Genomic DNA, 25,295 nt, shown 5'->3' on the forward strand with positions numbered 1-25,295 from the left:
ATTCCATCAATGCACATTCAATCGGGATTTAGTTTAGATTCTCGTTCTATTTCGAATTTGCATGCGCAATGTGGAGATGTACAACAACCATGACTCAGTTATGTCGACAATAAATCCCTCTCCACGAAGGAAATCAAGTGATCAGTATTATCCAGCATACGAAATGAGGAAGAAAATATTTGTATCGAACATCGTTACCGTAACCGATTTTGTCTGGCTTGAGTTCCTCTGGCCCGGCTTGCTGGTTTGGAACTTGCTTAGAATAGGAAATAGGTATGTAACAATATTTTCATTTCAAATTTCGACATCTTTTTGCATCTTTCAAATCAACGACCGTGTGAGTGTGCTCCGGTCTTGTGGACTTTGGAAATTCCATCGAAAGAACTGACAGCAGTTTCTTCCTCTTACCATTTCCGGTGCCACCACGATGCGACTGTTACGCTTCCTGTCACCTCATGAGTAATATATACATCGTTGCAAACGAATGCTCCGAATTGAAGTTGATGTTGGAAAGGCCACACTTGGTCTGGAAGGTGCAGAAAGACGAAGAAGTACAAACGTGGCATGCGAAGTAAGTTTTACGATGGATAGTCTCGTGAAAAGCGCACAGAGTGGATTTTTTTTGCACCCGTGCTTTTGATTGCTTTTGCTTTTATTCGCAATCCATCGTTCGACATATAAGGTAACGCACCGTGGTCGGAATGCGAACAAAATCGCAAGATTGTTCCCCGAATAATTTTTATTCCGTGAATTTTATTTTCTGCCCACCTCAAACAGTGCTGCATGAGTCTAGGCTAGGCTAGCTAGACGTTCAGTAAATTTTAACGAATTGTGGTTTCCATTGTAATCATTGAAAATGTTGCTTCCAGATACAGATATCAAAAATAATTTAAAGCTTTGTCGTAGTGCCCTGCGTGACTCTATGTAACGTGCCAAGTGGTGTAAAAAATGACAATCCTACACCCCCTTTTTGGTTATCACATCCGAGCAACTTCAGCAAGCTGGTTCCGAAAATAGTCGGGTTTTCTCTGCAACTTGTGCAACCCCATTCACTGGTGAGTGCAGTATGAAAAGACACACTCTTATGACTCTCTTGTAGCAAATCTATCTTCTCCCGGCGATGCCGAGCCGGAAACTCAAGGTTTACGATTTAGTTTGCGCAAAGTTTGCCTCCCCTTCCTGCAATCTATCATAATCTAAAAGCTTTATTGAATTTCCATTCAAATCACGCTTCCATTGTATTTATATCTTCATGAAACGCGCTCTCCATCGTCCTTGTGACTTGCCTGCGACGACAACGGTCGTGCTTATGCTTCGCTTTTCAGCAAGGTGTTATCGCAGGCACCTGTGTGTGCCAAGGAATTGGATATTTTCGCATTGTAGGTGTGAGATGCTACGCCTGAATGGAATGTAAAGAGCACTGTGATATTCACCTAGCAGTTTTGGGTCAACTTTTTTGAAACTCTCCAACTATCCGATTTTTGGAAAGATAGTATCAGTTATGAACGAAGATGATTTGCGAAACAGTCTGCGTTTAAATTAATATCGAATAAAACACAAATGGAGCAATTTAAAAAAATGTGATACAATGTAAAGTAATGTCACTCATTTTTCATTGAAAATGGGCAAGACGGACTATGGACACACTAGCTGTGCCCTAAACACTATGTTTTGTAATGTACGAGGAAAGTATCGTTACCGCTAGGTGGATTAAACAGAGTTAAACATATTATAAAAGACATGTATGGCTATTTTGATAAGATGTCAGTTGCAAGTTCATCGTGGTAATTTTTTTATTATGGATTTACAATCAAAATCAATCAAACCATCATTATGATAATCTATCAAATAATCATGGTATTCACAATAAAAAATCATCATAATCGTTGTTGAAAGTCAGTTATCAAAGCTTCAACTCGCGGAAAGAAAAAAAAAATATTTTAGAACTCATTAGCGAAGATTTTCCATTTTGTGAATTAACAGGAACACAAATTTGAATAACCATTTTTGAGCGAGATTACAACGTTTCAGTGCGTCCTTGTTATCAGAGAAACGGCATCATCGTCGAAGTACGACAGCTTAGGGATATTTGCTTCAAATAGAGTAGACTTATATTTTCCGCCATAACTTACATACTTTCACGGAAGATGAAAAGGGATCTGAACGGAATCGGGATTCTCCAGGATTCTGCTCGCAAGTGATTCTCAACTGAAAAGGCTAATTTCAATGCTTTCACGTTTGCCATTGTGAATTGGCAAGAACAACTTCTTAGGAACAATTTTATTTTAAGAAGCGTTAAGAAACATTTCAATTTGTGATATTATTTTTTTGTGCAGGATGATCGTACAATTGTTAGTTACTACTCCGTGAAACTTCTGAAACTGTAAAGGTATGGTTGGTATTCTTTAATTTCCCGGTTAACCTGATTTTTCACAGCTTTTTAAATACCACCTGAATTTTCTTTGATTTTTTGTGGTTCAATCATAAGGGAAGTTGAGGAACAAACCAGTTGGTATGAATATATATATTAAAATGGGCCCAGAAAAGCTGGCCAATTGTCTGCGCAGAATGATTGTCACATTCTGATGAACAGTTTAGCTACCAATAAGTGGAAGGAAGGGGTCGTATGTCAAATTTACAAAAAGGCGATAAATTGCAGTGTGAGATTTTCCGAGCGAACGCCATCCTAAACGCCGCCTACAAAGTGATATCCTTAATCATCTTCGATCGTCTGTCACTCCGCCACGTCAACGACCGCTCGTTAACGGTCAGATGTTTACTACACAGCAAATCCGTCAACATCAAGTCCCAACTGCCTTTTTGACGTAAACTACGTCTAAGGGGAAGACTCTGATAGGGGAAACTGGGGTAATATGCACCCCCGGGGCAAAACGACCCTTTGGCATTTTTAAGTACATTTTCGGCAGTTTTTCGAGAGTATTTACCACAGCGCATGTAGTTCGGATCTCGAACTACTAATCCAGTAGTAAACATTCTTGAAAATATTCCTGGAACACTGCTAAAAAAACCAAAAGGTCGTTTTGCCCCGGGGGTGCATATTACCCCAGTTTACCCTACAGGGTGTAAAACGGAAATTTCCAAATTCGAGACCGTCACGAAATTAGGATAGATTTCAAACGCTAATAGCTCCTTTATCTTTCAATGGATTTTCGAGATTTTATTATCAATCGAATCGGTAACTCTCCAGCAATTTTTTGAGCCCATTGGAAATATTGATTACCAACGTAAAAACATTAAAAATTCCAAATCTTTAAAAACCCAGTAAAATTTCACAGTTTCGTTACGACCGCCGTCTGCAGTTGGTTCTTGCGCTCTACTTTTGTGCGGTGATTCGCACAAAAAGTACAACAAAAGAACCAGAGCAATGACCGCGGTCGGAGCAAAAAAGTAGTGTTAATGAAAACGTGCTACAGATGCTGGACATGTTCATGTAAGCAAGAGGTGAATATTAAAATTGATTATCAACTTTAAACAAGGTTACACTCTAACTTTTTTGACGGATATTGAGTAAAATTCCTGTGGGATAGAAAGAGAGAGCAATGCAATTTTACTCAGTTACTGAGTAGGTGAAAGTTAGCGTGTATCCTACTATTTAGGCAGCATCCCTTTAAAATAGCACTTCAAAAACATTTAATCGCCATTTAATAGGCAATTAAGTCGAATAACAATCGGAGAAAGGCATCATCACCACTGTGGAATAATAAATTTGGGGTTTTTAAATGAAAATTTTAAATTGTCATGTCCAACCATTTTCATATATAGTAAGTTACGCCAATTTTGTTCTAAACATTAATGGATTGGTGTGCGATCGAACATGATTTGCGGAAAAACTACACATTACACGCGGCAAAACGTTTAACAAAACAAACCTCGCTACCTCCCGACCCGAACATCCCAATGGTTGTAATTTGACTAAGCACGCACGCGCGGATCGAAGTTTGTATGAGAATTACTATGAAAACAGTAAATTTTTCGGAAAACTGTTTTGCAACGTTGGTCATTAATATCTAAAAATGTATGAGTACGTTGGCAACATAGGAAACTTAGCAAGTGAATAAATCGTCTTTATTACAAAGCAATTCGCTGCTTGCAAGAAAAATTATTAAGGAAATACTAAATCGTGGGAAATTCAATTGAGCACGTAAAAGAATAACATATCAATAGTGAGCATTTTTATTTTCTTTATAACTTTGCTTACCAAAATCCGATCGGTTTGCAGCAACAATCGTCTTACAGATTTAGAAATATTCTACGAAGTCTTCGGGTTGATTATATATAGGGGAAGATCCTCCAGTGCCGGACACAAGCCATTTAACAAAAAAAAACTTTAACTATCCGGATTATGTTTCCTTTTATACCATACTAGCAGAACGTACCCTGCGTTGCTCGGGTTTTTACGTTAACGTTCGAAATGTCATTTTCTGCATTGATTGCGACGCCGCACTCTAGATCATTTTTCGAGCGATCGCATTAGGTTTTCTCCAAACTCGCTATTGCATTTTGACAATTTTCCCAACTTTTCCCTTAAAATTTACTAACCTTTTGCATATAGAAACACAGCTGATCCCAATACGAATCGATAATAGTGAGGAAATCTCGCAAATCGGTCATCCTCTTCGTGAGTTATAATGCCTCAAAGGAAGAATAGATAGAAAAAAGAAACACAAAATATGACCATTGACCATTGATGATTCATACAAACTTTGAATTTGATCATTTGAACACGTTTTTCGACGATGAATTTTGGTAAAAAATTTTACGATTTAGAAAAATGTCTTCTAGTACCGGACGCTATTGCATCATGTTCAAATGTGACTAAGTTCCTGTTACATGAATAAAGACATCATTCAAAATAGTAATATTATTCACGTGCTTTAAGTTGTAAATATTAAAAATTGTTAGTGGAGCTTATTTGACTCTTCAGCTATTTTTTTTAAATCCTAATCCAAATTCTCACCTTTTTCAAAGTCCTCTTCAATTTTTGTTTCTGCTAATTTCTGTGGCTTTCTCAGCAAGAAGAAACAATTGAATTGAAGTAAATGAAACAAAACAGGTGTGAAGAATTTTTATTCAACTTCAAATTTTGTACAAAGTTTATCACATGAAGATCTGATTTTCCTTGCCGGGACCTCGGAGGACCTTGGAGGTACCTTTGCAAGTAGTGTCGTTTTAAGAAGTGTCCGGTATTGGGAGGTGTCCGGCGCTGAGAGATCTCCCCCTAAATAGTTAATGATCCGCCTCACGAAACGATCTCTCACATACGGGGCGATTTCTATAGTAATTTCCATACAAACTTCAAACTGCTCGTACTCAGTTAAATTATAACCAATTCAGTTGAAAATTTAGGAGGTTCACCAAAACAGCAAATGTTATCGTTCAAGCATAAGGGAGCGCAAAAGTCAAAATTTCAATCACTCTAGGCTCTAAGCAAAATAATTATCTTATGATCTGTTTTACGTAGTTTACGTCGGGCGGTCGTATCTTGTATATAACCCTTCTGATTTTTTCATCAATTTTGAGGCAGCATGCACAGCTAAAAAATCATGTAATTTTAGGTGCTGTGACACAGACGATGCTGGGTCATTAGGCCGAATGGTCATTAGGCCGAACGGTCATTAGGCCGAATGGTCATTTGGCCGAATGAGAAGTAAGAAGCGGGAAATAAGAAGTGAGAAATGAGAAGTGAGAAGTGAAAAGTGAAAAGTGAGAAGTGTGAAGTATGAAGTGAGAAGTGAGAAGTGGATAAAGAAGAAGGAAGAAGGAAAAAGGAAGAAGAAAGGAGGAAGAAGAAAGAGGATGAAGGAAGAAGAAAGAAGAATGAAGGAAGAAGAAAGATAGAAGAAGGAAAAAGGAAGAAGGAAGAAGGAAAATGGAATAAGGAATAAGGAAGAAGAAAGAAGGAAGGAGTAAGAAGGAAGAAGGAAGAAAGAAGAAGGCAGAAGCAAGAAGAAAGAAGGAACAAGAAGACATGATAACAAAGAATAAAGATGGAAGAACAGATTTTTTTCCTCGCTTCTTACTTATCATTCGGCTTAATGACCTTCGGCTTAATGACCTTCGACCTTATGGCCTGACACCGACACAGGGGAAAGGGTTGTTTGGCCGAAAGTCACTTGACCGAATAATACGTTAGGCCAAATGTCCTCTAGCCCAATTCCAATTTGGTCATTTTGATAGTTATAGCATTAGCATTAGCATTTAGCAGTTCGCACAAATTCGTAGGTGGTACAAGCCAAGACTATTGTATGAGAGTAGCATCACTTTCATCCGTTACCACAGATATTGATTTGGGACTAATCACTAACTCTTAGATGGAAGCAATGCACTCTCCAATAGTCGAGATCTGTCCTGGCCACGTCCTTGCGAATGCTGAGGAAGGGAAAGGATGGTTTGTTGGACACCTACTTAAGAAAGATGCAGAGAACTCTACGACCTCTCATAGGTGCCACGGGAGGTTTTGGGATTGCGTGGAAGGTTATAACAGTAGGAATCGTTTTGGTATAACGTGAAACACCGAAAGAACTAAGATAGAAATACAAAGTAGGAAAGGGACGAGCCTGGAATTGAACCCATGACCTCCTGCTTACAAGGCAGAAGCGGTAGTCACTAGACCACCGAGCTCGTCTTCATTTTGATAGTTATAAAGTCGAAAACGGATTTGCCAAGAAATGTTATTTGGCTGAAAGCGACATCAGCCAAACTGGCCCTTTGAACGAAATAAAAGGGCCTTTATTTTTCACTTTTCACTGTAAAAAACGTCTCATTTCTCATTAATAATTGAGAAGTATGAAGTAGGAAGTAATGGATTGAGAAGTTAAAAATGAGAAATGCGAAGCTAAAAGTGAGAAATGTGTTGTTTTATTTGTCACTCATCATTTCTCACTCCTTCCCAAGCAACACACTTGCCATTAACGAGTTGCTGTCACTTATGTATGACCAAATGCAGTCATATATAAGATGTTGCAACCAAATCGGTCTAAATTGTGCTACTCGGGTTATTTCTCACTTCTAAATTTCCGCTTCTCATTTTTCGCAGTGAGAATTGAGAGGTGAGGAGTGAGAAATAAGAAGTTAGAAGTAAGGAGTGAGATATGAGAATTGAGATAACACACTTTTCACTTCAAACGACAATTTCGATTAAATGATCAAATTTTCGTCCAGATAAATAGGTTAAGGCCTAATGGTTTTTCGGGTGAACATTCGATCAAACTGATTTTTTTCAAATCTGATGAGAGCAACAGGATTTTTCCTGGATTGCACAATGGTTTTTTCCTGAAAAAAAGGATCAAATTCAATATCTCAGAATTCCACTGGACTACAAACCATGTTTTTATACCAAAAGATAGATTTTTCAAAAAGGAATTTTACCTTGTCGAACCTGTAGGAGACAACATTTCCGTTTTCGACCAAAACAGGTAGATAGCGCGATAGCGCATTCTTCACGGTTCCTGACGAATAAACCTGTGACGTCTTTGTAAGGGGCTAAAGACCTCATTGGTCACACCCGGAACAACACGGTATTCCCCGGGGAAACATGTAGTAGGGAATATGATTGATCACGAATAAACTTTTAATAAGTCAGTAAAGTATCAATGACCTCATTGGCCGCTCATAGAACCTCATGGAGTGCTCTAGGAAGCCCTGTAGGAGCGCACATTTCCATTTGTAAACCAAAATGTGTCATGCGAATGATTGCTTTTCATGATTTCGTACGAACAAACTTCTAGTGATTCTGTAAAGTACCAAATACCTTATTGGCCATTTCTGATACATCAAGAAGTTCCCCAGGGGAACTTGTGGGAGGAGAAGATTATGTATGCTGGCTAAAGCTTGTAATTGGATAGCTCATTGTTCATGATTCTTTACGAATAAACTTTTGCGAAGTCTGTCAAGCACAATAGAACTTAAATGTCATTTGAAGACCCGACAATCGACTTTAGCAATGTTCGATTTCTTGTTACTTTTGAGAAAAATTTAAAGAGCTGCAAAAACATTCTATACAAGTTTGTTTTTCTGTGCAATAAGCTGCTTACTTCGTTGATATACTGCCAACGACTCTTGCTCTCCTAACAATACCATTTCACTGGGAATGCACCACTGCAGTGACAGTATTGCACTCCACGGTGATAAAAGCAGAACTTAACTGCAAATACAATTACGAGCACTTGGTACCAAAGCACCGCAAGCAATCCGCTCATTACTTCAGCTTCCCATTTTTCCAGCCAACACACCGAGCATCACTAACCAACATCTGCGGTGCATCCCGTTCTTGTTTCTCAAGGCGGTGGACTTAACCGGGCGAACCATATGTGCTTTGGTATTTGTCATGATTTGAAGAACCTTCATTATTGCTATTTTGTCCTTTGTTATGAGTTTCAAACTGCTAGTTCCGTGACAATTTTCTTCAAGTTGCAATCGGTTGCGAGCTACCGACCGGTATTGTGCACTGTTCAAAGAGTTCATATTTTAGCAAATTTCGACGAAGCGCCACCTGCGGGTATTCACTGATAATTTCAACCTAGGGTTACTGCTCCTGGACTTCATATCATAGATCCTATGTTCATCGTATCAAAAGCAATGCAATAAAAAGAAATTCTGCATGTTATTAAAAAAGGTAACGAAATTGATGGTGTATGTCTTTCTTTCGCGATGAGATTAATTTATGCTGAGCTTTGAGATGTAAATGGGAACAGTTCCCCTATTTGTTGTAGAACTGAGGCAAATCATAGGGATGCTTTTTTTCACGATGAGAACTAATCTAGCGGGATGACATTTTTTTCATGTTCTAAAATTAGTGTACCTATTACTGTTCCTTCTTCCTCTCTATCAAAAGGCCTAAAGTTTTGTTAGTCAAAACTAAGGGTATGCGATAACACACTTTTTCCTAACGAAACGAAACGAAACGAAATTTAAAATGTCTATGTTGATTCGGATCGAAACGAAACGAAATAAAGATTTCTTTCGATATTTCGAAACGATACGAAATCAAGTTTCATTTAATTCGAAATTTTTCGAAACGAAACGAAATTTTAATTTTTTTTTCCGCGGAATTTTTATTAAATTGTTTTTACATTATGTAGGTACGCAATTCTGATTTCTCTTTTTAGAAGCCGAATAACTGTTTTGCGACCAAAATAATCACAATAACAGAAAAGGAAATCTGTGATAAATCGCCACATTCTCGCCGCATATACCATTGGCGATAAGACAATACCCCAGCATTTGTGCCGCTTTCAAAGAAATTCATCGTGGAGCGTGTGTTCCCGAATATGATCAATTTTATATCAGTTTTATATCAGTAAGTACATAAAAATAAAGAAATTGTGGGATTTTTCATATACGGATTCAAATTTCGTTTAAAACCTTACTCACTTGAGAATTATGTAATTATGCTAAAGCATACTTTATATTGTCTTGTCAGCGTGGACTAAGTACTGACTTAGTCAAAATTAGAAAATGAATGCTTAGGTTTATTTTTTTATTTAATGGGATACTCAATTATGTATCCACATCTGCCAGGCGTATACGCAGATAGAGAATTAATAATACTAGACCAACATTTGAAAGAGCGTATCAGCCAAAATGTATTCCTTCTTATTCTTCGTCTACATATATAGCATACATTTGCTCACTAGAAGAATCCTGTGCACCTTTCTAAAATGTACGAAGATGTGTATTCCGATTGAATTTAACAGACCCATAGTCTTATATACAATCAGCTCGACAAACTGAGCTATTGTCTGTGTGTTCTTGACATATGAGATTAGCTGTTATGGTCAGTATAAGCTGAAAGCAATCTTAAGTAATTTTAATGATCTTTCAAACCGTTCTGAATTTTATTTTTGCAAATTCCATGCGAAGATCTAGAAATGCCCACAAATCTGCAATGTACCTTACATACAGCGCCGTAGCGTGCGGTTGGCCAGGTTGGCCTCCGCCAAGGCCGCCAGTCTTTAGGGGGCGCCGAAATCAAGGATTACGCTATAAGCAAAAGACAAATTTATTTAGTTTAGGGTTGGTACAATGGTAGAGATATATCTTATGACAAGTAAGAGATATGTGAAATAATCTAGAGCAAGCCAAGAATGTGGCCGTTGTGCCTCATCAACATGTTATAGGATTTGTTTTAGTTTTGACTGCTAATCCGATTTCTCCTGGACTTCCGAAACCGATTACAAGAGGTCAGTAGAAAAAAGAGGAAAACAAAAATATAATATTTGACAATCATGGATTTTGTTATTTGACAATCATGGATTTTGATTATCAACATTGTGTGAATCGGATTATTTAAAAATTTAGTTATCACATATTAGGGCCACCGAGGGATTTCCGGAGCCATAATGTTTGATAGCAGTGACTATTCACGAAATGTAGAACTTATTGAAGCAGTGCAGCATACATTTAAGCGTTTTTGTATAGAAAATTCTATTACCCTTATGAACCATATCAGAGAAGAATAAGTCGCATGCAGATCACATCATTAACTCGGTGCGTCCTTGATGTGTCAATGCTTCATCGACTTGTACATGGATCTATTCACTGCAGCATTACTAGTGACCTCCAGTTTTGGTTTTCCTACGCATGGTCTAGGTCAGTTGGATCTATTCTACATCCCTAGATCAAGGACAAACCTGGGAAAAGCTGCACCTCTTTCTCGTTTATGCAAGACTTACAACGAGGGCTACAACGAAGTGGACATTTTAATGGAGCTTTCGCAATTCAAAAGGATTATCCGAAACTAGCAGCTTTGCTAAGCTTTAAAACTTTATTGTCCGATTATTGGGTAACCCTGTAGGACACTACAATATATGAGATAAATAAATAACTTAATTAACTAAACAAAGAACAATTCACACTCAAATTCATTGGTTTGAATTTATTCAGCTTTTTTAAGTGAACATCCTTAAAAGGTTACATTCATAATAAACCGATTGACAAAATTTAGAAGTGCCTTTAGTTCTTATATCCGGAAGTAGTGGTATGGATTTTTGTGTAATTTATAGTTCAGGTAAATTTCTCGGTTTTTGTTTTGACGTAGGACTTACGTCTTTCTTTACTATACTGGGTGTCATTTAGATTTTTGGAAATCGAGAGCGTTACGCTGGAAGGGAAGATTTTGATCGTTACTAGCGCCTTTATCTTTCGATGGATTTTTAAGATTTATATATCAAACTCTCCACCATTTTGCCTATTTCATTGAAACTTAAGATTATTAACGATAAGCTATTGAAAATTTCAATTCTTGTCAAATCCAGTAAAAACTTCATATGTAACCAATCCCGTGCATTCCTAACACGGACATCAGAATGCGGTATGTCACGGGCCTTCGGGTCTACCGGAAGATTTTCTTTGTGTATAAAAGAAGCAGTGCCTGCCGTGTGCGAGTCATTACAATTTGGGACTGCAGCGCGTACTGACGTGCTTTTTGCTCGCGCATTTTTTGTTTCGTTCGTTCGTTCGTTCGCTGTGTTTACCTACACAGCGACAGCATGCAGTCACCAGCGGTAGAACTGCCGGTGGGTCTGCGAATATGCATGAAAGAAGTGGGCGCATTTTTTGTCATTCTGTGCTTGATGATGGTCGGATGCTGTGGTGTCGGTTGCGATGGATGCAATCGCCCATATTATCGCTCGGAGTTCATGGCTAGAGGCCGATGATGGCTGAGGCAGCAAGGGCAGCGGTGGTGGATGAAGAAGAATAAAATTAGAGAGATTTGGTCTGCTCATCCAGCTGATTGGTTGCATAATCCACATGATCCTATAACAGATACTAGGGTAAGACGGTATAATGCGCCCCACCTGGCCAAAACGCCCCCCTTTGATTTCTAGAAAACTATAACTAATTAAGGGTCAAAATCAGTTGGTACCTATAAGTATTTGTAAACCCACCATACTATGTGAATGTGGAAGTATTTGAGTATTACACAATGAAAATAATAGCAAAATACAAAAAGTTGCAGTTTTGATGTAACTTTTTATGTTTGTTTACTCAACATTATGGAGCGACTCTGGCATACTGTCCGCAAAACTTGCATTGGAACACTCAGTTGGGCATCAAAATAACTTTTCTCAGTGGTTAATAAAACATAAAATTACTTCCATCTCCAAATTGTAACGATTTTCGAAAACATGTTTCACTGGCCAAAACGCCCCAGTGTAGGCAGGACGATATGCCCTTACCAACTGGACACAAGCGCAGCGAGCCTGCAGCAGTTGCTTCCAAATTGTATGGAAAATATTGAAATGTAATTCACACCTGCTTGAATGGACTTATGTTGGTTTTTTAATGTCAAGCGCATAAGGATTTGTAGCCTTTTTATTATGGGATTGATAAAATACTAATAAAGGGCTATGAAACGTCTTTGGTTGAGGTGGGGCGTATTGCCCAGGCACTTTTTAAAATTCATTTTATCACGGCTTTTTAAAAAAGCTTTATTACGTGTTATCTGTAATATTTTTATATGACTACTCACTGGCAATGCATTTGCGACTTCCTGGACTACCAAATAACACAAAGTTTACATAAATTGCGTTGAAAAATAAAATGTTATCAAGGAGTTGCCTTAGGGGGGGCATATTATACCGTCTTACCCTACATATAACAGTTCTGATTCCCAAGCAAAAAAAAAAAATCAACGACACTGGTGAAAATAAAAATTTGATTAAAATAATTATTTTCATTTATTTGCGGAAGGCATTAGCAATTAAAGATACACAATCCGCAATAGACTCGGAGTTTGGAATCAAAACATTAAATAATTTTTCTTTGACGTATTAGCAGTACCTCCTCTATTTTAGTAGGGTTACTGCTCCTTGACTTGTTGTGATTTTTTTAGCGTTGTAATTTTTTTCAGCAGTAAGCACGCATGTTAGCAAAAAGAAGCAACGAAATTGGTGCTGTATTTCTTTGTTTGGTAAACGGGATAGTTCCCCTAAAATTGCATATTTTGCCCAAGTTTTAAAATTTTATAAATAGTATTTTTAAACTTCAAATACTATCATTAATAAAAAAGAATCTATAAATGCTCTACATTTGCTTGAGTAAATAAGGGCTTAATAGTTAGACACAAAGCAGTTCTTATTATGTATTTAATTATTAGTTTTATTTCCAGAAGTTTTGAATAAACAAATTGCTAATAATTCTACACAGCATGGAAGTTGTCGTTTCCAATATCAATACCTATAACCAAACTTCATAGATCCAAAAGTTAGAAGTTAAATGTAAATACGTTACGTTTATACAAGTCCTACGTCTACTCGCGGTTATGTTGAAAACATCACCCATTGCTCGTTTTTTTCATTTCTTCTTATTATATTCAAATGTATATTGGTCCTGAGGTGGACGGCAATTCCGACCATTGAACAACCCACTGCATAGTTCAATATTATCAACAAAAAATTGTACAAGAAGTGACTTCAAACTATCTACAGACACAGTCCTGAGTTAAATTTTCGATGATCCAAGCAGATCCGTTGGGGAATTCGACCACCAACCAATCTACACACCGTACAGTTATTTTTTATTTAATTTGTCCTAACTGGGTTCAGTGGTCCAAAGCTACATTTTACTTGATCCAAATAGGTTCAATGGCAACTCCCGGCCACCAACAAACCAACTCCAAAATATGGTTTTTCCTGATTCGACTAGATCCGGTAGAAACTCTGACCTTCAACCATCTCACCCCAGAGTGAAATTTTATTAAATCCGTTAGGTCCAGAAGTGGTTTCCAAACACCGTCAGACCCATTCCAGAATCGGATTTTCCTTGACGCGAATAAGTCCGATAACGATTCCGATAATCGACCGACGCATTTCAGAGCTGGATTTTATTGACCCAACTAGACCCAGCAGTGCGTAGGCTCTGAAAAAAAAACCTTAACTGAACTTCCAGCACGGCTCTAGAAGGTCGCTTAAATAACTTGTGAAATAATCAAAAAAAAGTATCACCAAATGGAACATTGGACATTCTGCAATTCAACTTCAGGAACAAAAGTTCTTGTTCTCTTCACAGTATTGAATGATGTTTAAAGCATCTTTAAACCACTAAACCTTCTAATTTTACTGTTCATGCATTTAAAATTGTCAAATTGTTGTTAAATTTTTCCATTTTTATAATCAAAAGAGGGGCGCCAAATCATGGTTTCGCCAAGAGCGCTACGGCTCTGCTTACATGCAAATAGTCAAAGAAGAGCTTCCCGAGCAATGTCTGAAAACATGATGAGAGCATATAGAAAACATATTTTGATTTTGACATCAAATTGAAATCATAATATGTTTTCAAATATGAATCATCATGATTGATTACATATTTTGATCTCATTTTGCTGTTGATTTCTAAATTGTATGATCTGACATCAAACTGTGTATATATGTTGTTATCAGAACCAATATCAAATTTAGTTTATACTCTCATCGATAGTAGGAATAGTTTTTGATTTGATGTCACAGTAAGATTTTTCTGCTATACATTTTGTTATTTTAACCGTTAAAACGACCAAAAAGATATCAAATTAAGTAATCATATTCGACGATTTCACAACATCAAAACGAGTTATCGCTGGTCACGTGCTTATAGTCATTTTAGGATTAGGAGAGGAAAATTAGTTTAACACTCATTGTTATAAAAGACCAAGGAATGCTCTGCATCTCCGTGAGCGCTACGGGAAAGGTATCGTTGGTTAGTTGAGAAGGTAATTCTTGTGAAACCCCTTGGTGAGCGACAAAATATGTATTACGAAGTTATTTTGAAAACAAGAAGACGAAAACTGTGTTTCAATCAATCCAAAGATCAATGTGTTTCGTTTAATAATCTTCTACAACACGATCGATCCTGTACTAAATAATTTTGTGCTCTTCGATGCAGACATTAGTTTTATTACTTTACGTTCTCCCACACTAGTTGGCGTGATCAGCATCAACACGATCGATTTCACACTGGTTAAACAAATTTCTGCTACGCGAGGTAGATTTTTTTCACTTCGCGTTCTCCTAAAAGATATTTTAGTTACCAGATAAAGATTGTCGCTGTCGTCGCTGTCCGGAACATCTTTTGCTGGCGAGGATACGGGATCTAGTTGTCAATAAAGGCAAAACACATGCGATTTGACAGTTAGGTACCACACATGTTTCGGACAGCAGAACAAAGGGAACCGAAGCGACAATCTTTATCTGGTAACTAAAATATCTTTTGTTCTCCCGGACTAGCTGCCGTCCCATGACCAGCATCCACATGATCGTTTCCGCATTCATGTAGAAGAAAACTACATACGAATTTGTCGACTAAGAATGAGGTTATGTATTAAGCGTTAATAGGAATATTGTATAACCTAAAGTTTTGAAAACAACTTTACGATTATGTTCAGCGGTGCAGCCAAAATTTTTGATAATAGGGTAACCGTACCCTTAGTGGAGGTAGCACCAATAGTGGAGGTAGTGGGGTTTTAATGAGATTTATCATCTTTATACACTTTACGATGGTTTCAGTTGATGCGTCGTGCTTTGAATATCCTGTTAAATGCAACTTACCTTTAGATTTCGCTTGATAAACTATTGAAAACAATGATTTTCCTTAACAAAATTGACTCCCTTGCACCTATAGTGGTGCAACTGTACCAATAGTGGCGAGTCTCATAAGAAACCAATGGATAGCACCACTATAGGAACCAAAATTAATTTTTACCGCCACTAAAGGAACGGTGTACCCATAGTGGTGCAAGCAATATTTGGTAATTGTTTATATTAAATGACATCTATCTCATTTTTGTTAGCAAATTTACTAGTTTATCTATTGACTAAGATAATAAAGCAGTAAATTTCCCATAATTATCAATTTTTTAAAAATATTTTCTTTTGTGGATCTACTAATACCTCCACTATTGGTACCGTTACCCTATAAAGTATGGTTTAAGTTTAAATTTGTTTCGAAATTCCGTGGAATTCCGTTAAATTTCGTTAGAAGCTAGTTTTTTCTAGCGAAATTTTTGTAATTTTACGAAACGAAACGAAATCAAGAAATCAGATTTCGCCTTGCTCAAATTCCGCGAAATTCCGCGGAATTTCGTTTCGAACCACCTGAAACGAAATTTTTCGAAATACCGCATATGCTTAGTCAAAACAAATTATGACCAATCTGGAACGTTTTAAATACTGATAAGTTAGTCAAACTACCCGTTAAATGCAACTTGTGAGTAAATCGCGTTTTGTGTGATTGAAACACAAAGATGGCCAAATATGATATTTGTTGCTTTTATGTATTTTCATCTTAAAAGCATTCAAGGTGAAATGCTGGTCATGTTTCATTGGAAGCGTATCGTCACGTAGAAGAAATGAAAACATTCATCAGAGCTGTAACATTTCTATAGAAGGGGCCTGCAAGCATATCTACAATCACAGTCGCTTCCCATCGATGTCAGGGTAAGCATGGAAACGCCATATTTCACTGACGTCCTTCATTTAAAGCCGCTACGAACATGCAGACTACTTCAGCGAACAAGCACAAAAGGTCCCGAACTAATTAGATTTTCCTGCAAACAAACAATCACTTCCATTCGTTCAATCAATTCATTTATAATTTTCTCGTTCGTTTTGCGCTGCTTTTTTTCTGCACTAACAACAACATCCGGGATGGACGGGACACAATTGAAGAAACCTGGTACCTACAACATCATCATCACCGCGGGTCGAGTCGATGTTGGCGGGTGTCGTCGTTTCCATCTTGTTTGATTGTCATTGTCATCCGGTGGAGCTTTCTGTTATTGCTGTTGTTTCCACTCTATTATAGTAGCTATCGTTGCCGACGTTGATTCCGATTCCGACGAATAGAGAGCTTTTGATTTACTCTTCTTTGTTCTACGAGTGGGGATGATTTGTTTGGCAATTTTTCCATTGTTTTCCACGTTTACTCATTTTTTTTTCTGTTTCTCGTTTCAGAAATCAAAATTCATCCGGGTGGAGTGCAAACAAGCGATGATCAATTAAATATAATTGGAGGTAGGTGACACTGGTTCTCGGTGCTTGGTGAGGAGTCTTACAGCATCAAGAGTTCACTTCTGTAGTTTATGTCTCGTTGGTGTGCCGGTATACAAGAGCGCTCGGTTGTTGGCTGGCTTGTGATGCAGAAAGGAAAATCTAATTGAATCTGTTTAAAGTAGTTAGCTTTTGAATTAATTGATATAGTCTTGTGAGTAGTGCTAGTTCCACTAATAATACATTGCTCTATAATCAATTCATGGCAAAGATAAATTGGATTTAAGTTTTCATAATTTTCGATGCATATAATTTTTCAGGCTGAATTCGATACAGTGTATTAACATCGCGTAGCCAGACGCGAATTTATTTATTCATTTTCTAACTATATCAATGTTAGCCAACTCTAAGAAGCTTATCCCCATACCACCTTCATTGAGACTTTGGCCAGATAAAGAATAAAAAAGGAATAATAATAATAACTTCGACAATACTCCGACATTATGGACGTCAGGACATATCGTGGCGATAACATCGGCTAAGACCACTATCGGATGATGATTAATCTGCGCTAAAAACTGTTCGTCATCAGCAATGAACGGTACAGACGGCCGCTTCGGCACGACCTAGAGCTACTATAGCAACCTGATGTAGCCACTGTATACGCGCAGAACCTCGAGGCAGCGTTGCCGGAAGAGGTTGAACTCGTCTAGGCGCCTCTTGAAGACTGCTGGAGTAAAGTTAAAGCAGCTATTAACGACGCAGCGGAGAGCAATGTCGAGTATACGGGAAGAAGTCGACGGAAGTTTGGTTCGACGAAGAGTGCAGACTAAATTTGGAGAAGAAGAACGCAGCGTGGGTGGTAGCGCTGTATCAGAGGACCCGGCAGAACGAAGAACGCTATAGATGGAAACGGAAACAGCCTCTTTTAGGAGGAGAAACGCTGCCTAAGCGAAGCGGAGTGTATCTCCTCACACAGTTTGTCCGTTATCAAGAAACACGAAAGTTCTCTCGCATCGTGCAAAGGCATCGTGCTGTGAGCCGTGATATGCATGGATACGGATGAGAGCATCTTGACGGACAAATGTGTGGGGGTCGAAAAATACACACTTCAACGACCGTAAGACCACAGGCAGTATCTAGGCAGCTAAAGGGACGCAACATTAGTTCAGTGAACATTAAAAGCCAATCAGCCCCCATCTTGGGGGAAGTTGAGGATGCCATCCAACAGCTGGCCACTTATCTGCATAGGCTGATAGTCGGAATCGTGCGATCACCATCCTAAATGCCGCCTACAAGTATGATATACCAGATCATATTCCGTCGTTTATTAGCAAAAGTGAATGAGCTTGCGGAGAATATTCAAGCCGGCTTCGTTGACCGTCGCCCGACGCCAACGGATCAGATCTTTACTGTTCCTACGCACCATCTGTTTATCGACATCGAGGCGACATCTTCTTCTTCATTGGCATTACATCCCCCACTGGGACATTGCCGCTTCGCAGCTTATTGTTCATTAAACACTTCCACAGTTATTAACTACGAGGTTTCTAAGCCAAGTTACCATTTCTTCATTCGTATAACATGAGGCTAACACGATGATACTTTTATGCCCAGGGAAGTTGAGACAATTTCCAAACCAAAAATTGCCTAGACCGGCACCGGGAATCTAACCCACCCAGTCAACACAAAATCGTATATAATGCAACATAAAATGCTAAAGTGGAGGCGATATACGTACATGTAGTATGGAGAAGTACCTATATCGCCTCCACTTTAGCATCTTATGTAAAATCATATACGACCTTGTGTTGACTGGGCAGCCACCCTCAGCATGGTCTTGCTTTGTAACTGCGCATTTTATCGCACGGCGCGACAATACAACGCGACATACAACAGTATAAACCGCGTAGAGCTATTGAAAATCGTGTACGAGAATAGCTTTCACAGGAAGCTTACAAAAGTGGGAAGCAGTGTTACGATAGACAGGGATACCTGATCGCCTGATAACTCCTGCGAAGAAGATCGCCGAAATAGGTCGTCACTCCGTCAGCTTGCACAATCTTGGCCAGAGCATTGTCAGTTCGCACGAAGCAGCCGTCAACGAGCATGCTAACTACATCAATTTGACTCTCAACGAAGGCGTTTGGCAGTGTATGTGACTGGTGTACAAACTTAACGCTAAAATCTTTCCAGCTATCTAGGTGCAAATCATCAATAAATACCTGTCGACAAGTACATTATGGGTCTCAATCAGTGAAGCGAGTTGCGCACGACATCATCACAGTAAAGCTGTGCGTCGCGGCCGCCATCAATTTCAAGGCCGCCGCCGCCATAATTTTTGACCGACGCGCCGCAGAAATTTTTTTGACCGCGCTGTCGGTGAATTTTTGGTTCGCCGTTGCAATATATTGGTTTTGGGAGTTCATATCCCTCCTCCTTGTTAGAAGAAAAATTCCGTTCAAACTATTTTTTTTCGGCTGCGCTGCTGAAAAGAACATGTACACTCAAACTTTTTTTTTTACTTTATTGGGAGGACGAAAAAGGAATTTTTATTCATATTACTTGTTTTTCACTTAATTAGTTGATCTTTGAATTCTTTTAAATATGTTATCTAAATATAGCAATCCAAAAACTTAAATTGGATATGTTAAAGTCAATTGTTTCAAGTCTTTCAAAAATTCTCTGGAGTTTAGGCTTTCAGACCTACACGCGTAAACTAATATCTTCCGGCCTTCCGGTATTGTACATGCTTCCAGCGGACCATATACATATTAATATTGCTAGCGATTCATTAATCAAATTGGGCTTACCTTCAACATGTGTTCCGTTCCAGGTAACCTAAGAATTCCCTGGAGTATAGGCCTTATGGTGTACGGACAGCAGGAACTATATCCAAGGGCTTGACGACCGTGTGGCGCTCAAAGCGCACAAGCCCAAGTCCTGGTGTCAGGTGGCACACAAAACAGACCTGCAACGACGGCCCTCCAACGAGACAGGAGGTTTACGCAGGCCCAATAAGCCGCCTGGAAAACCAATAATTACGAGCAATATAAGAGAAAATACGACTCGATATAATCGGCAAAGACCTAGGCGACAAATAAAGGATCACGATTGGAAGCTTGGAACATGGAACTGCAAGTCGCTAGGTTTCGCAGGTTACGACAGGATGATCTACGATGAATTACATCCCCGCAACTTCGACGTCGTGGCGCTGCAGGATATTTGCTGGACAGGACAGAAAAAGTGGAAAAGCGGGCATCGAGCGGTTACCTTATACCGGCTTCATAGTGCTGTAAGATGCGCCAACGTGTGATTGGCTGACAGTCAAGGAGGATAAAAGGCCGTTTCTTCAACTATAGCATAATCAACGTGCGCTGCCCACACGAAGGGAGACCCGACGACGAGAAAGAAGCGTTTTACGCACAGCTGGAGCAGACAAACGATGGTTGCCCACTGCGGGACGTCAAAGTCGTTATCGGCCACATGAACGCTCAGATAGGAAGGGAGGAAATGTATGACGGCGAATGTGAGCAGTTAGTGGAAGAGAAGAATGCAGCATGGGCGAGATTGCCGCAACACCGCACGAGGGCGAACGAGGCACGATATAAACGGGTGTGGAACAGTCAAAACTCGATTTTCCGGAGGAAAAAGCGCCAGCAGGAAGATCGAGATCTTGAAGAGACGGAGCAACTGTACCGCGCTAATAACACACGAAATTTCTAGGAGAAGTTGAACCGTTCATATGAAGGCCACATGCCACAGTCTGATATGTGCAAGAACATAAACGGGAACCTTCTTACGAACGAGCGTGAGGTGATCCAAAGGTGGCGGCAGCACTACAAAGAACATTTAAATGGCGATGTGGCAGAAAAAGATGGCGGTATGGTGATTAACCTGGGAGAACGCACGCAGGACATAATTTTATCCGCTACGGATCTCCAGGAAATCCAGGAGGAGAAAAGAAGGAGATTGAAGAAGAAGAAGAAGGAGATTGGCCGGCTGAAGAACAACAAAGCCCCATAAGGTTGACCAACTACCAGGAGAGCTATTTAAACACGGTGGTGAGGCACTGGCTAGATGGCTGCACTGGGTCATTACCAAGATTTGAGAAAAGGAAGTTTTGCCGCAGAAGTGGATGGAAGGTGTCTTGTGTCCCATCTACAAAAATAGCGATTAGCTGGATTGTAGCAACTACCGCGCAATCACATTGCTGAACGCCGCCTACAAGGTACTCTTCCAAATTGTATGCCGCCGACTAGCACCAATTGCAAGGGAGTTCTTGGGGCAGTACCAGGCGGGTTCTATGGGCGAACGCAGGTTTTCGCCATTCGCCAGGTACTGCAGAATTGCCGCAAATACAACGTGCCAACACATCATCTACTCATCGACTTCAAAGCCGCATATGATACAATCGATCGGAACCAGCTATGGCAGCTAATGCACGAACACGGTTTTCCGGATAAACTGACACGGTTGATCAAAGCGACGATGGATCGGGTGATGTGCGTAGTTCGATTTTCAGGGGCATTATCGAGTCCCTTCGAAACTGACATCAGCTAGAGTGAGAGGGTTCGTCCTGTGGGGTCTGCCTAGGATGTGGTGGGGTTCGACAGTGGGCTCTGTTGAACTCCTATAAAAAGCTGCATGTATCCCCAAGCAGGCCCTATCAAAGCGACCGTGTGCCGCTCAAAGCGCACTAGCCTAGTCCTGGTGTTGGGTGGGACTTTAAACAAATTGACCCGACTGACCGAGCGTCTGTTCACCAAGGAGGTGCGGCTCCAACAGCGTCTGTTCTGGCATCCAGCGGCTGAGTATGAAATGCTATTCCCCGGAAGCTATACCTAAGATGGCAGCCCCATCCCGGTGGATAGGGAACCTTGGGCCAACAACCTACTGTTCCCGAAACATCAATTTGTTCGAGAATCCGAAAATGAAAGAATACGGACTGATTTTACGGCGACGACTCTTAGCGCGAAACAACGGACAAGAATAGGAACATGGAACGTTTTAACCCTAGCCCAGAAGGGTAAATTGGCACAACTCGCCAATGAGGCACGCCGCATGAAGCTTGAGATCCTGGGACTGAGTGAAGTCCGTTGGCCAAACTTTGGAGAACACAGAACGCCATCGGGACAAGTTCTGCTATACTCTGGTTTACGAGGTGAACACGATCCCCGGCATCGCGGAGTTGGCTTCCTACTACGCGCTCAGGCACACTCTGCGCTTATGAAGTGGGAACCTATAAGTGAAAGGATAATCGTTGCCAGATTTAGAACACGGGTCCGAAACCTTACTATAATCCAATGTTATGCGCCAACCGATGCTGCCGATCTGCAAGACAAAGAGAACTTCTACAGTCAACTCAATGCCGTCGTAGATAGAATTCCGAAGGGTGATCAAGATCTGTTTGAGCGACTTCAATGCGAAGATCGGATCCGACAACTCGAACCATGAGCGCATTATGGGACGCCATGGTCTCGGAGAAATGAGCGAAAACGGAGAGCTGTTCGCAGAATTTTGTGGTAATAACGACATAGTGATCGGGGAATCGCTCTTCCCTCATCGACCGGTTCACAAGGTCACGTGGGTCTCCCGTGACGGCTTTACAGGAAATCAAATCGACCAAATCTGCATCAGCCGAAAATGGAAACGGAGCCTTCTTGATGTACGGAATAAACGTAGTGCCGATATCGCGTCTGATCATCACCTCCTCATCGGCGAAATACGCCTTCGCATCGCGCGGATTCGTCGGCAGGAGGAAAGAGTTGGACGACGATTCAACACACGTCGACTGGAAGATGTCACGGTGAAACGGTCCTTCGTTGAAGAACTGGGGACGCGTGCTGCAGATATTCCGGAAGGTGGCAGCGTGGAAGACCAGTGGACCGCCATCAAGAATGCCTTTATCGTCACCAGCGAGAACAATCTGGGCGAACTACGCACCCAGAGAAAACAATGGATCACCGATGAGACCTGGAGAAAGATAGAGGAGCGAAGAGAAGCCAAAGCCGCGATAGAGCGATCGAAAACCAGAGGAGCCAAAGTCTTAGCCCGTCAACGATACGCGGCTTTTGAGAAGGAAGTAAAACGCTCTTGTCGACGGGACAAGCGAGCGTGGGCAGACTCTCTGGCCGACGAAGGAGAGAGAGCCGCCGCAACCGGGGACATTTACCTCCTCTACGATATCTCACGACGCTTAAGCGGGGCGAAGATGAATGCAACGATGCCTGTGAAAGACGCGAATGATCAGTTATTGACCGACCCAACTGACCAGCTGAAACGCTGGTTCGAGCACTTCGAACAACTTTTTCATGTGCCAGCCAGGCCATCACCACCTCGGCATGATCTGCCTAGGATCCGACGTATAACACGCGTCAATACCGAAGCTCCATCACTGCTACACCCAACCGGCGGATGTTAGATTTTCTAACAATTCTGTATAAAAATCTACCAAAACCTGTATAAGAACTGGGCATATGCGAAATTGTTAGATTCTTATACAAGTATTGTATAAGAATCTAACAATATTGTAAGCTTTTCTAACAATATTTGTTTGAGAGCTTACATTTTTTGTATAAGAATCTAACAATTTCGCATATGCCCAGTTCTTATACAGGTTTTGGTAGATTCTTATACATAATTGTTAGAAAATCTAACAACCGCCGGTTGGGTGTAGAGATTCAAACAGCCATCCAAAGCATGAAATCGAATAAAGCCCCAGGGGTCGACCGCATATCAGCAGAGATGCTCAAAGCTGACCCCATGACATCCGCTCAACTACTGCATCGTTTATTTCGTAATATCTGGTACACCGCAACTTTCCCGGTCGACTAGATGCAAGGTATATTAGTGAAGGTGCCCAAAAAGGGTGACCTGACTGTATGCGATAACTGGCGAGGCATTATGTTGCTGTGTACCGTTCTCAAAGTTCTGTGCAAAATTATCCTAGCCCGGATTCAGGAGAAGATCGATGCGACTCTCCGGCGGCAGCAAGCCGTGCCGGAAGATCCTGTGTGGACCATATTGTCACGCTCCGCATAATTCTGGAGCAGGTCAACGAATTCCAAGAGTCCCTTTACTTGGTATTCATTGACTACGAAAAAGCTTTCGACCGTCTCAATCACGAGAATATGTTCCTGAGTTCCTGAGAAAATCATCGGCCTCATCGAGGCACAGTACGAGGCCTTCTCGTGTAGAGTGCTGCACAATGGGGTCTTGTCCGACCCCATCCGGGTCGTAGCTGGTGTGAGGCAAGGATGTATTCTATCACCGTTACTGTTCCTCATCGTAATCGATGAGATTCTGGTAGATGCGATTGACCGTGAACCAAACCGCGGGCTGTTATGGCAGCCTATAACCATGGAGCACCTAAATGACTTCGAATTGGCGAATGATGTTGCACTCCTCGCTCAACGGCGCTCTGATATGCAGAGTAAGCTCAACGACCTTGCCGAGCGCTCCTCTTCGGCATGCTTAGTCATCAACGTCAACAAAACCAAATCGTTGGATGTAAACACGGTGACTCCTTCCAGTTTCACCGTAGCCGGGCAACCAGTGGAGAATGTTGAAAGCTTCCAATATCTTGGTAGCCAAATGGCGTCAGACGGCGGTACCAAGATCGACATAGGCGCACGGATAAAGAAAGCAAGGGCTGCCTTTGCGAATTTTCAACTCTAACGTGAAATCTGTGCTGTTATACGCTAGCGAAACATGGTGTGTATCAGTGGAGAACACTCAACGGCTGCAGGTGTTCATTAACAGATGCCTGCGGTATATAATTCGGGCCTGATAGCCTCACAACTGGATCTCAAACAACGAGCTCCATCGTCGTTGTCACCAGAGGCCGATAGCAACAGAAATTCGGGATCGGAAGTGGGGCTGGGTCGGCCACACTCTACGTAGGGGCGGAAACGAAATCTGCAAACAAGCATTAGACTGGAACCCAGCGGGACATCGCAGCAGAGGTAGACCCAGAGGCTCATGGCGGCGAAGCCTCAATAAAGAAATAAAAGAAGTCGACCGAAATCTAACCTGGCAACAGGTTAAACCGATAGCCGGGCAACGCTCAGGATGGAGATCTTTCAAGTCGGCCCTTTGCACCACCGGAGGTGTACAGGATCCATAAGTAAGTAAGTAAGTTCAAAACGCGCAGAGGGTTGCGGCAAGGTGATGGTCTTTCGTGTCTGCTATTCAACATCGCTTTGGAAGGGGTAATACGAAGAGCAGGGATTAACTCGAGTGGTACAATTTTCAATAAGTCCGTCCAGCTATTTGGCGTCGCCGACGACATTGATATCATGGCACGTT

At 40.7% G+C, this 25,295-nt stretch overlaps 1 protein-coding gene across 1 annotated transcript in view; it reads left to right on the forward strand.

The window, feature by feature from the left end:
• The window catches only part of LOC134226733 (lachesin), a 168,953-nt gene that overhangs the window by 140,253 nt on the left and 3,405 nt on the right, over positions 1 to 25,295 (forward strand). The window contains exon 7 of the mRNA XM_062707698.1: positions 16,950 to 17,009. Coding sequence (XP_062563682.1) covers positions 16,950 to 17,009 — 60 coding nt within the window. The remainder of the gene's footprint in view (positions 1 to 16,949; positions 17,010 to 25,295) is intronic.

The sequence above is a fragment of the Armigeres subalbatus genome, chromosome 3 (assembly GCF_024139115.2).
Source record: "Armigeres subalbatus isolate Guangzhou_Male chromosome 3, GZ_Asu_2, whole genome shotgun sequence".
Classification (NCBI taxonomy): Eukaryota; Metazoa; Arthropoda; class Insecta; order Diptera; family Culicidae; genus Armigeres; species Armigeres subalbatus.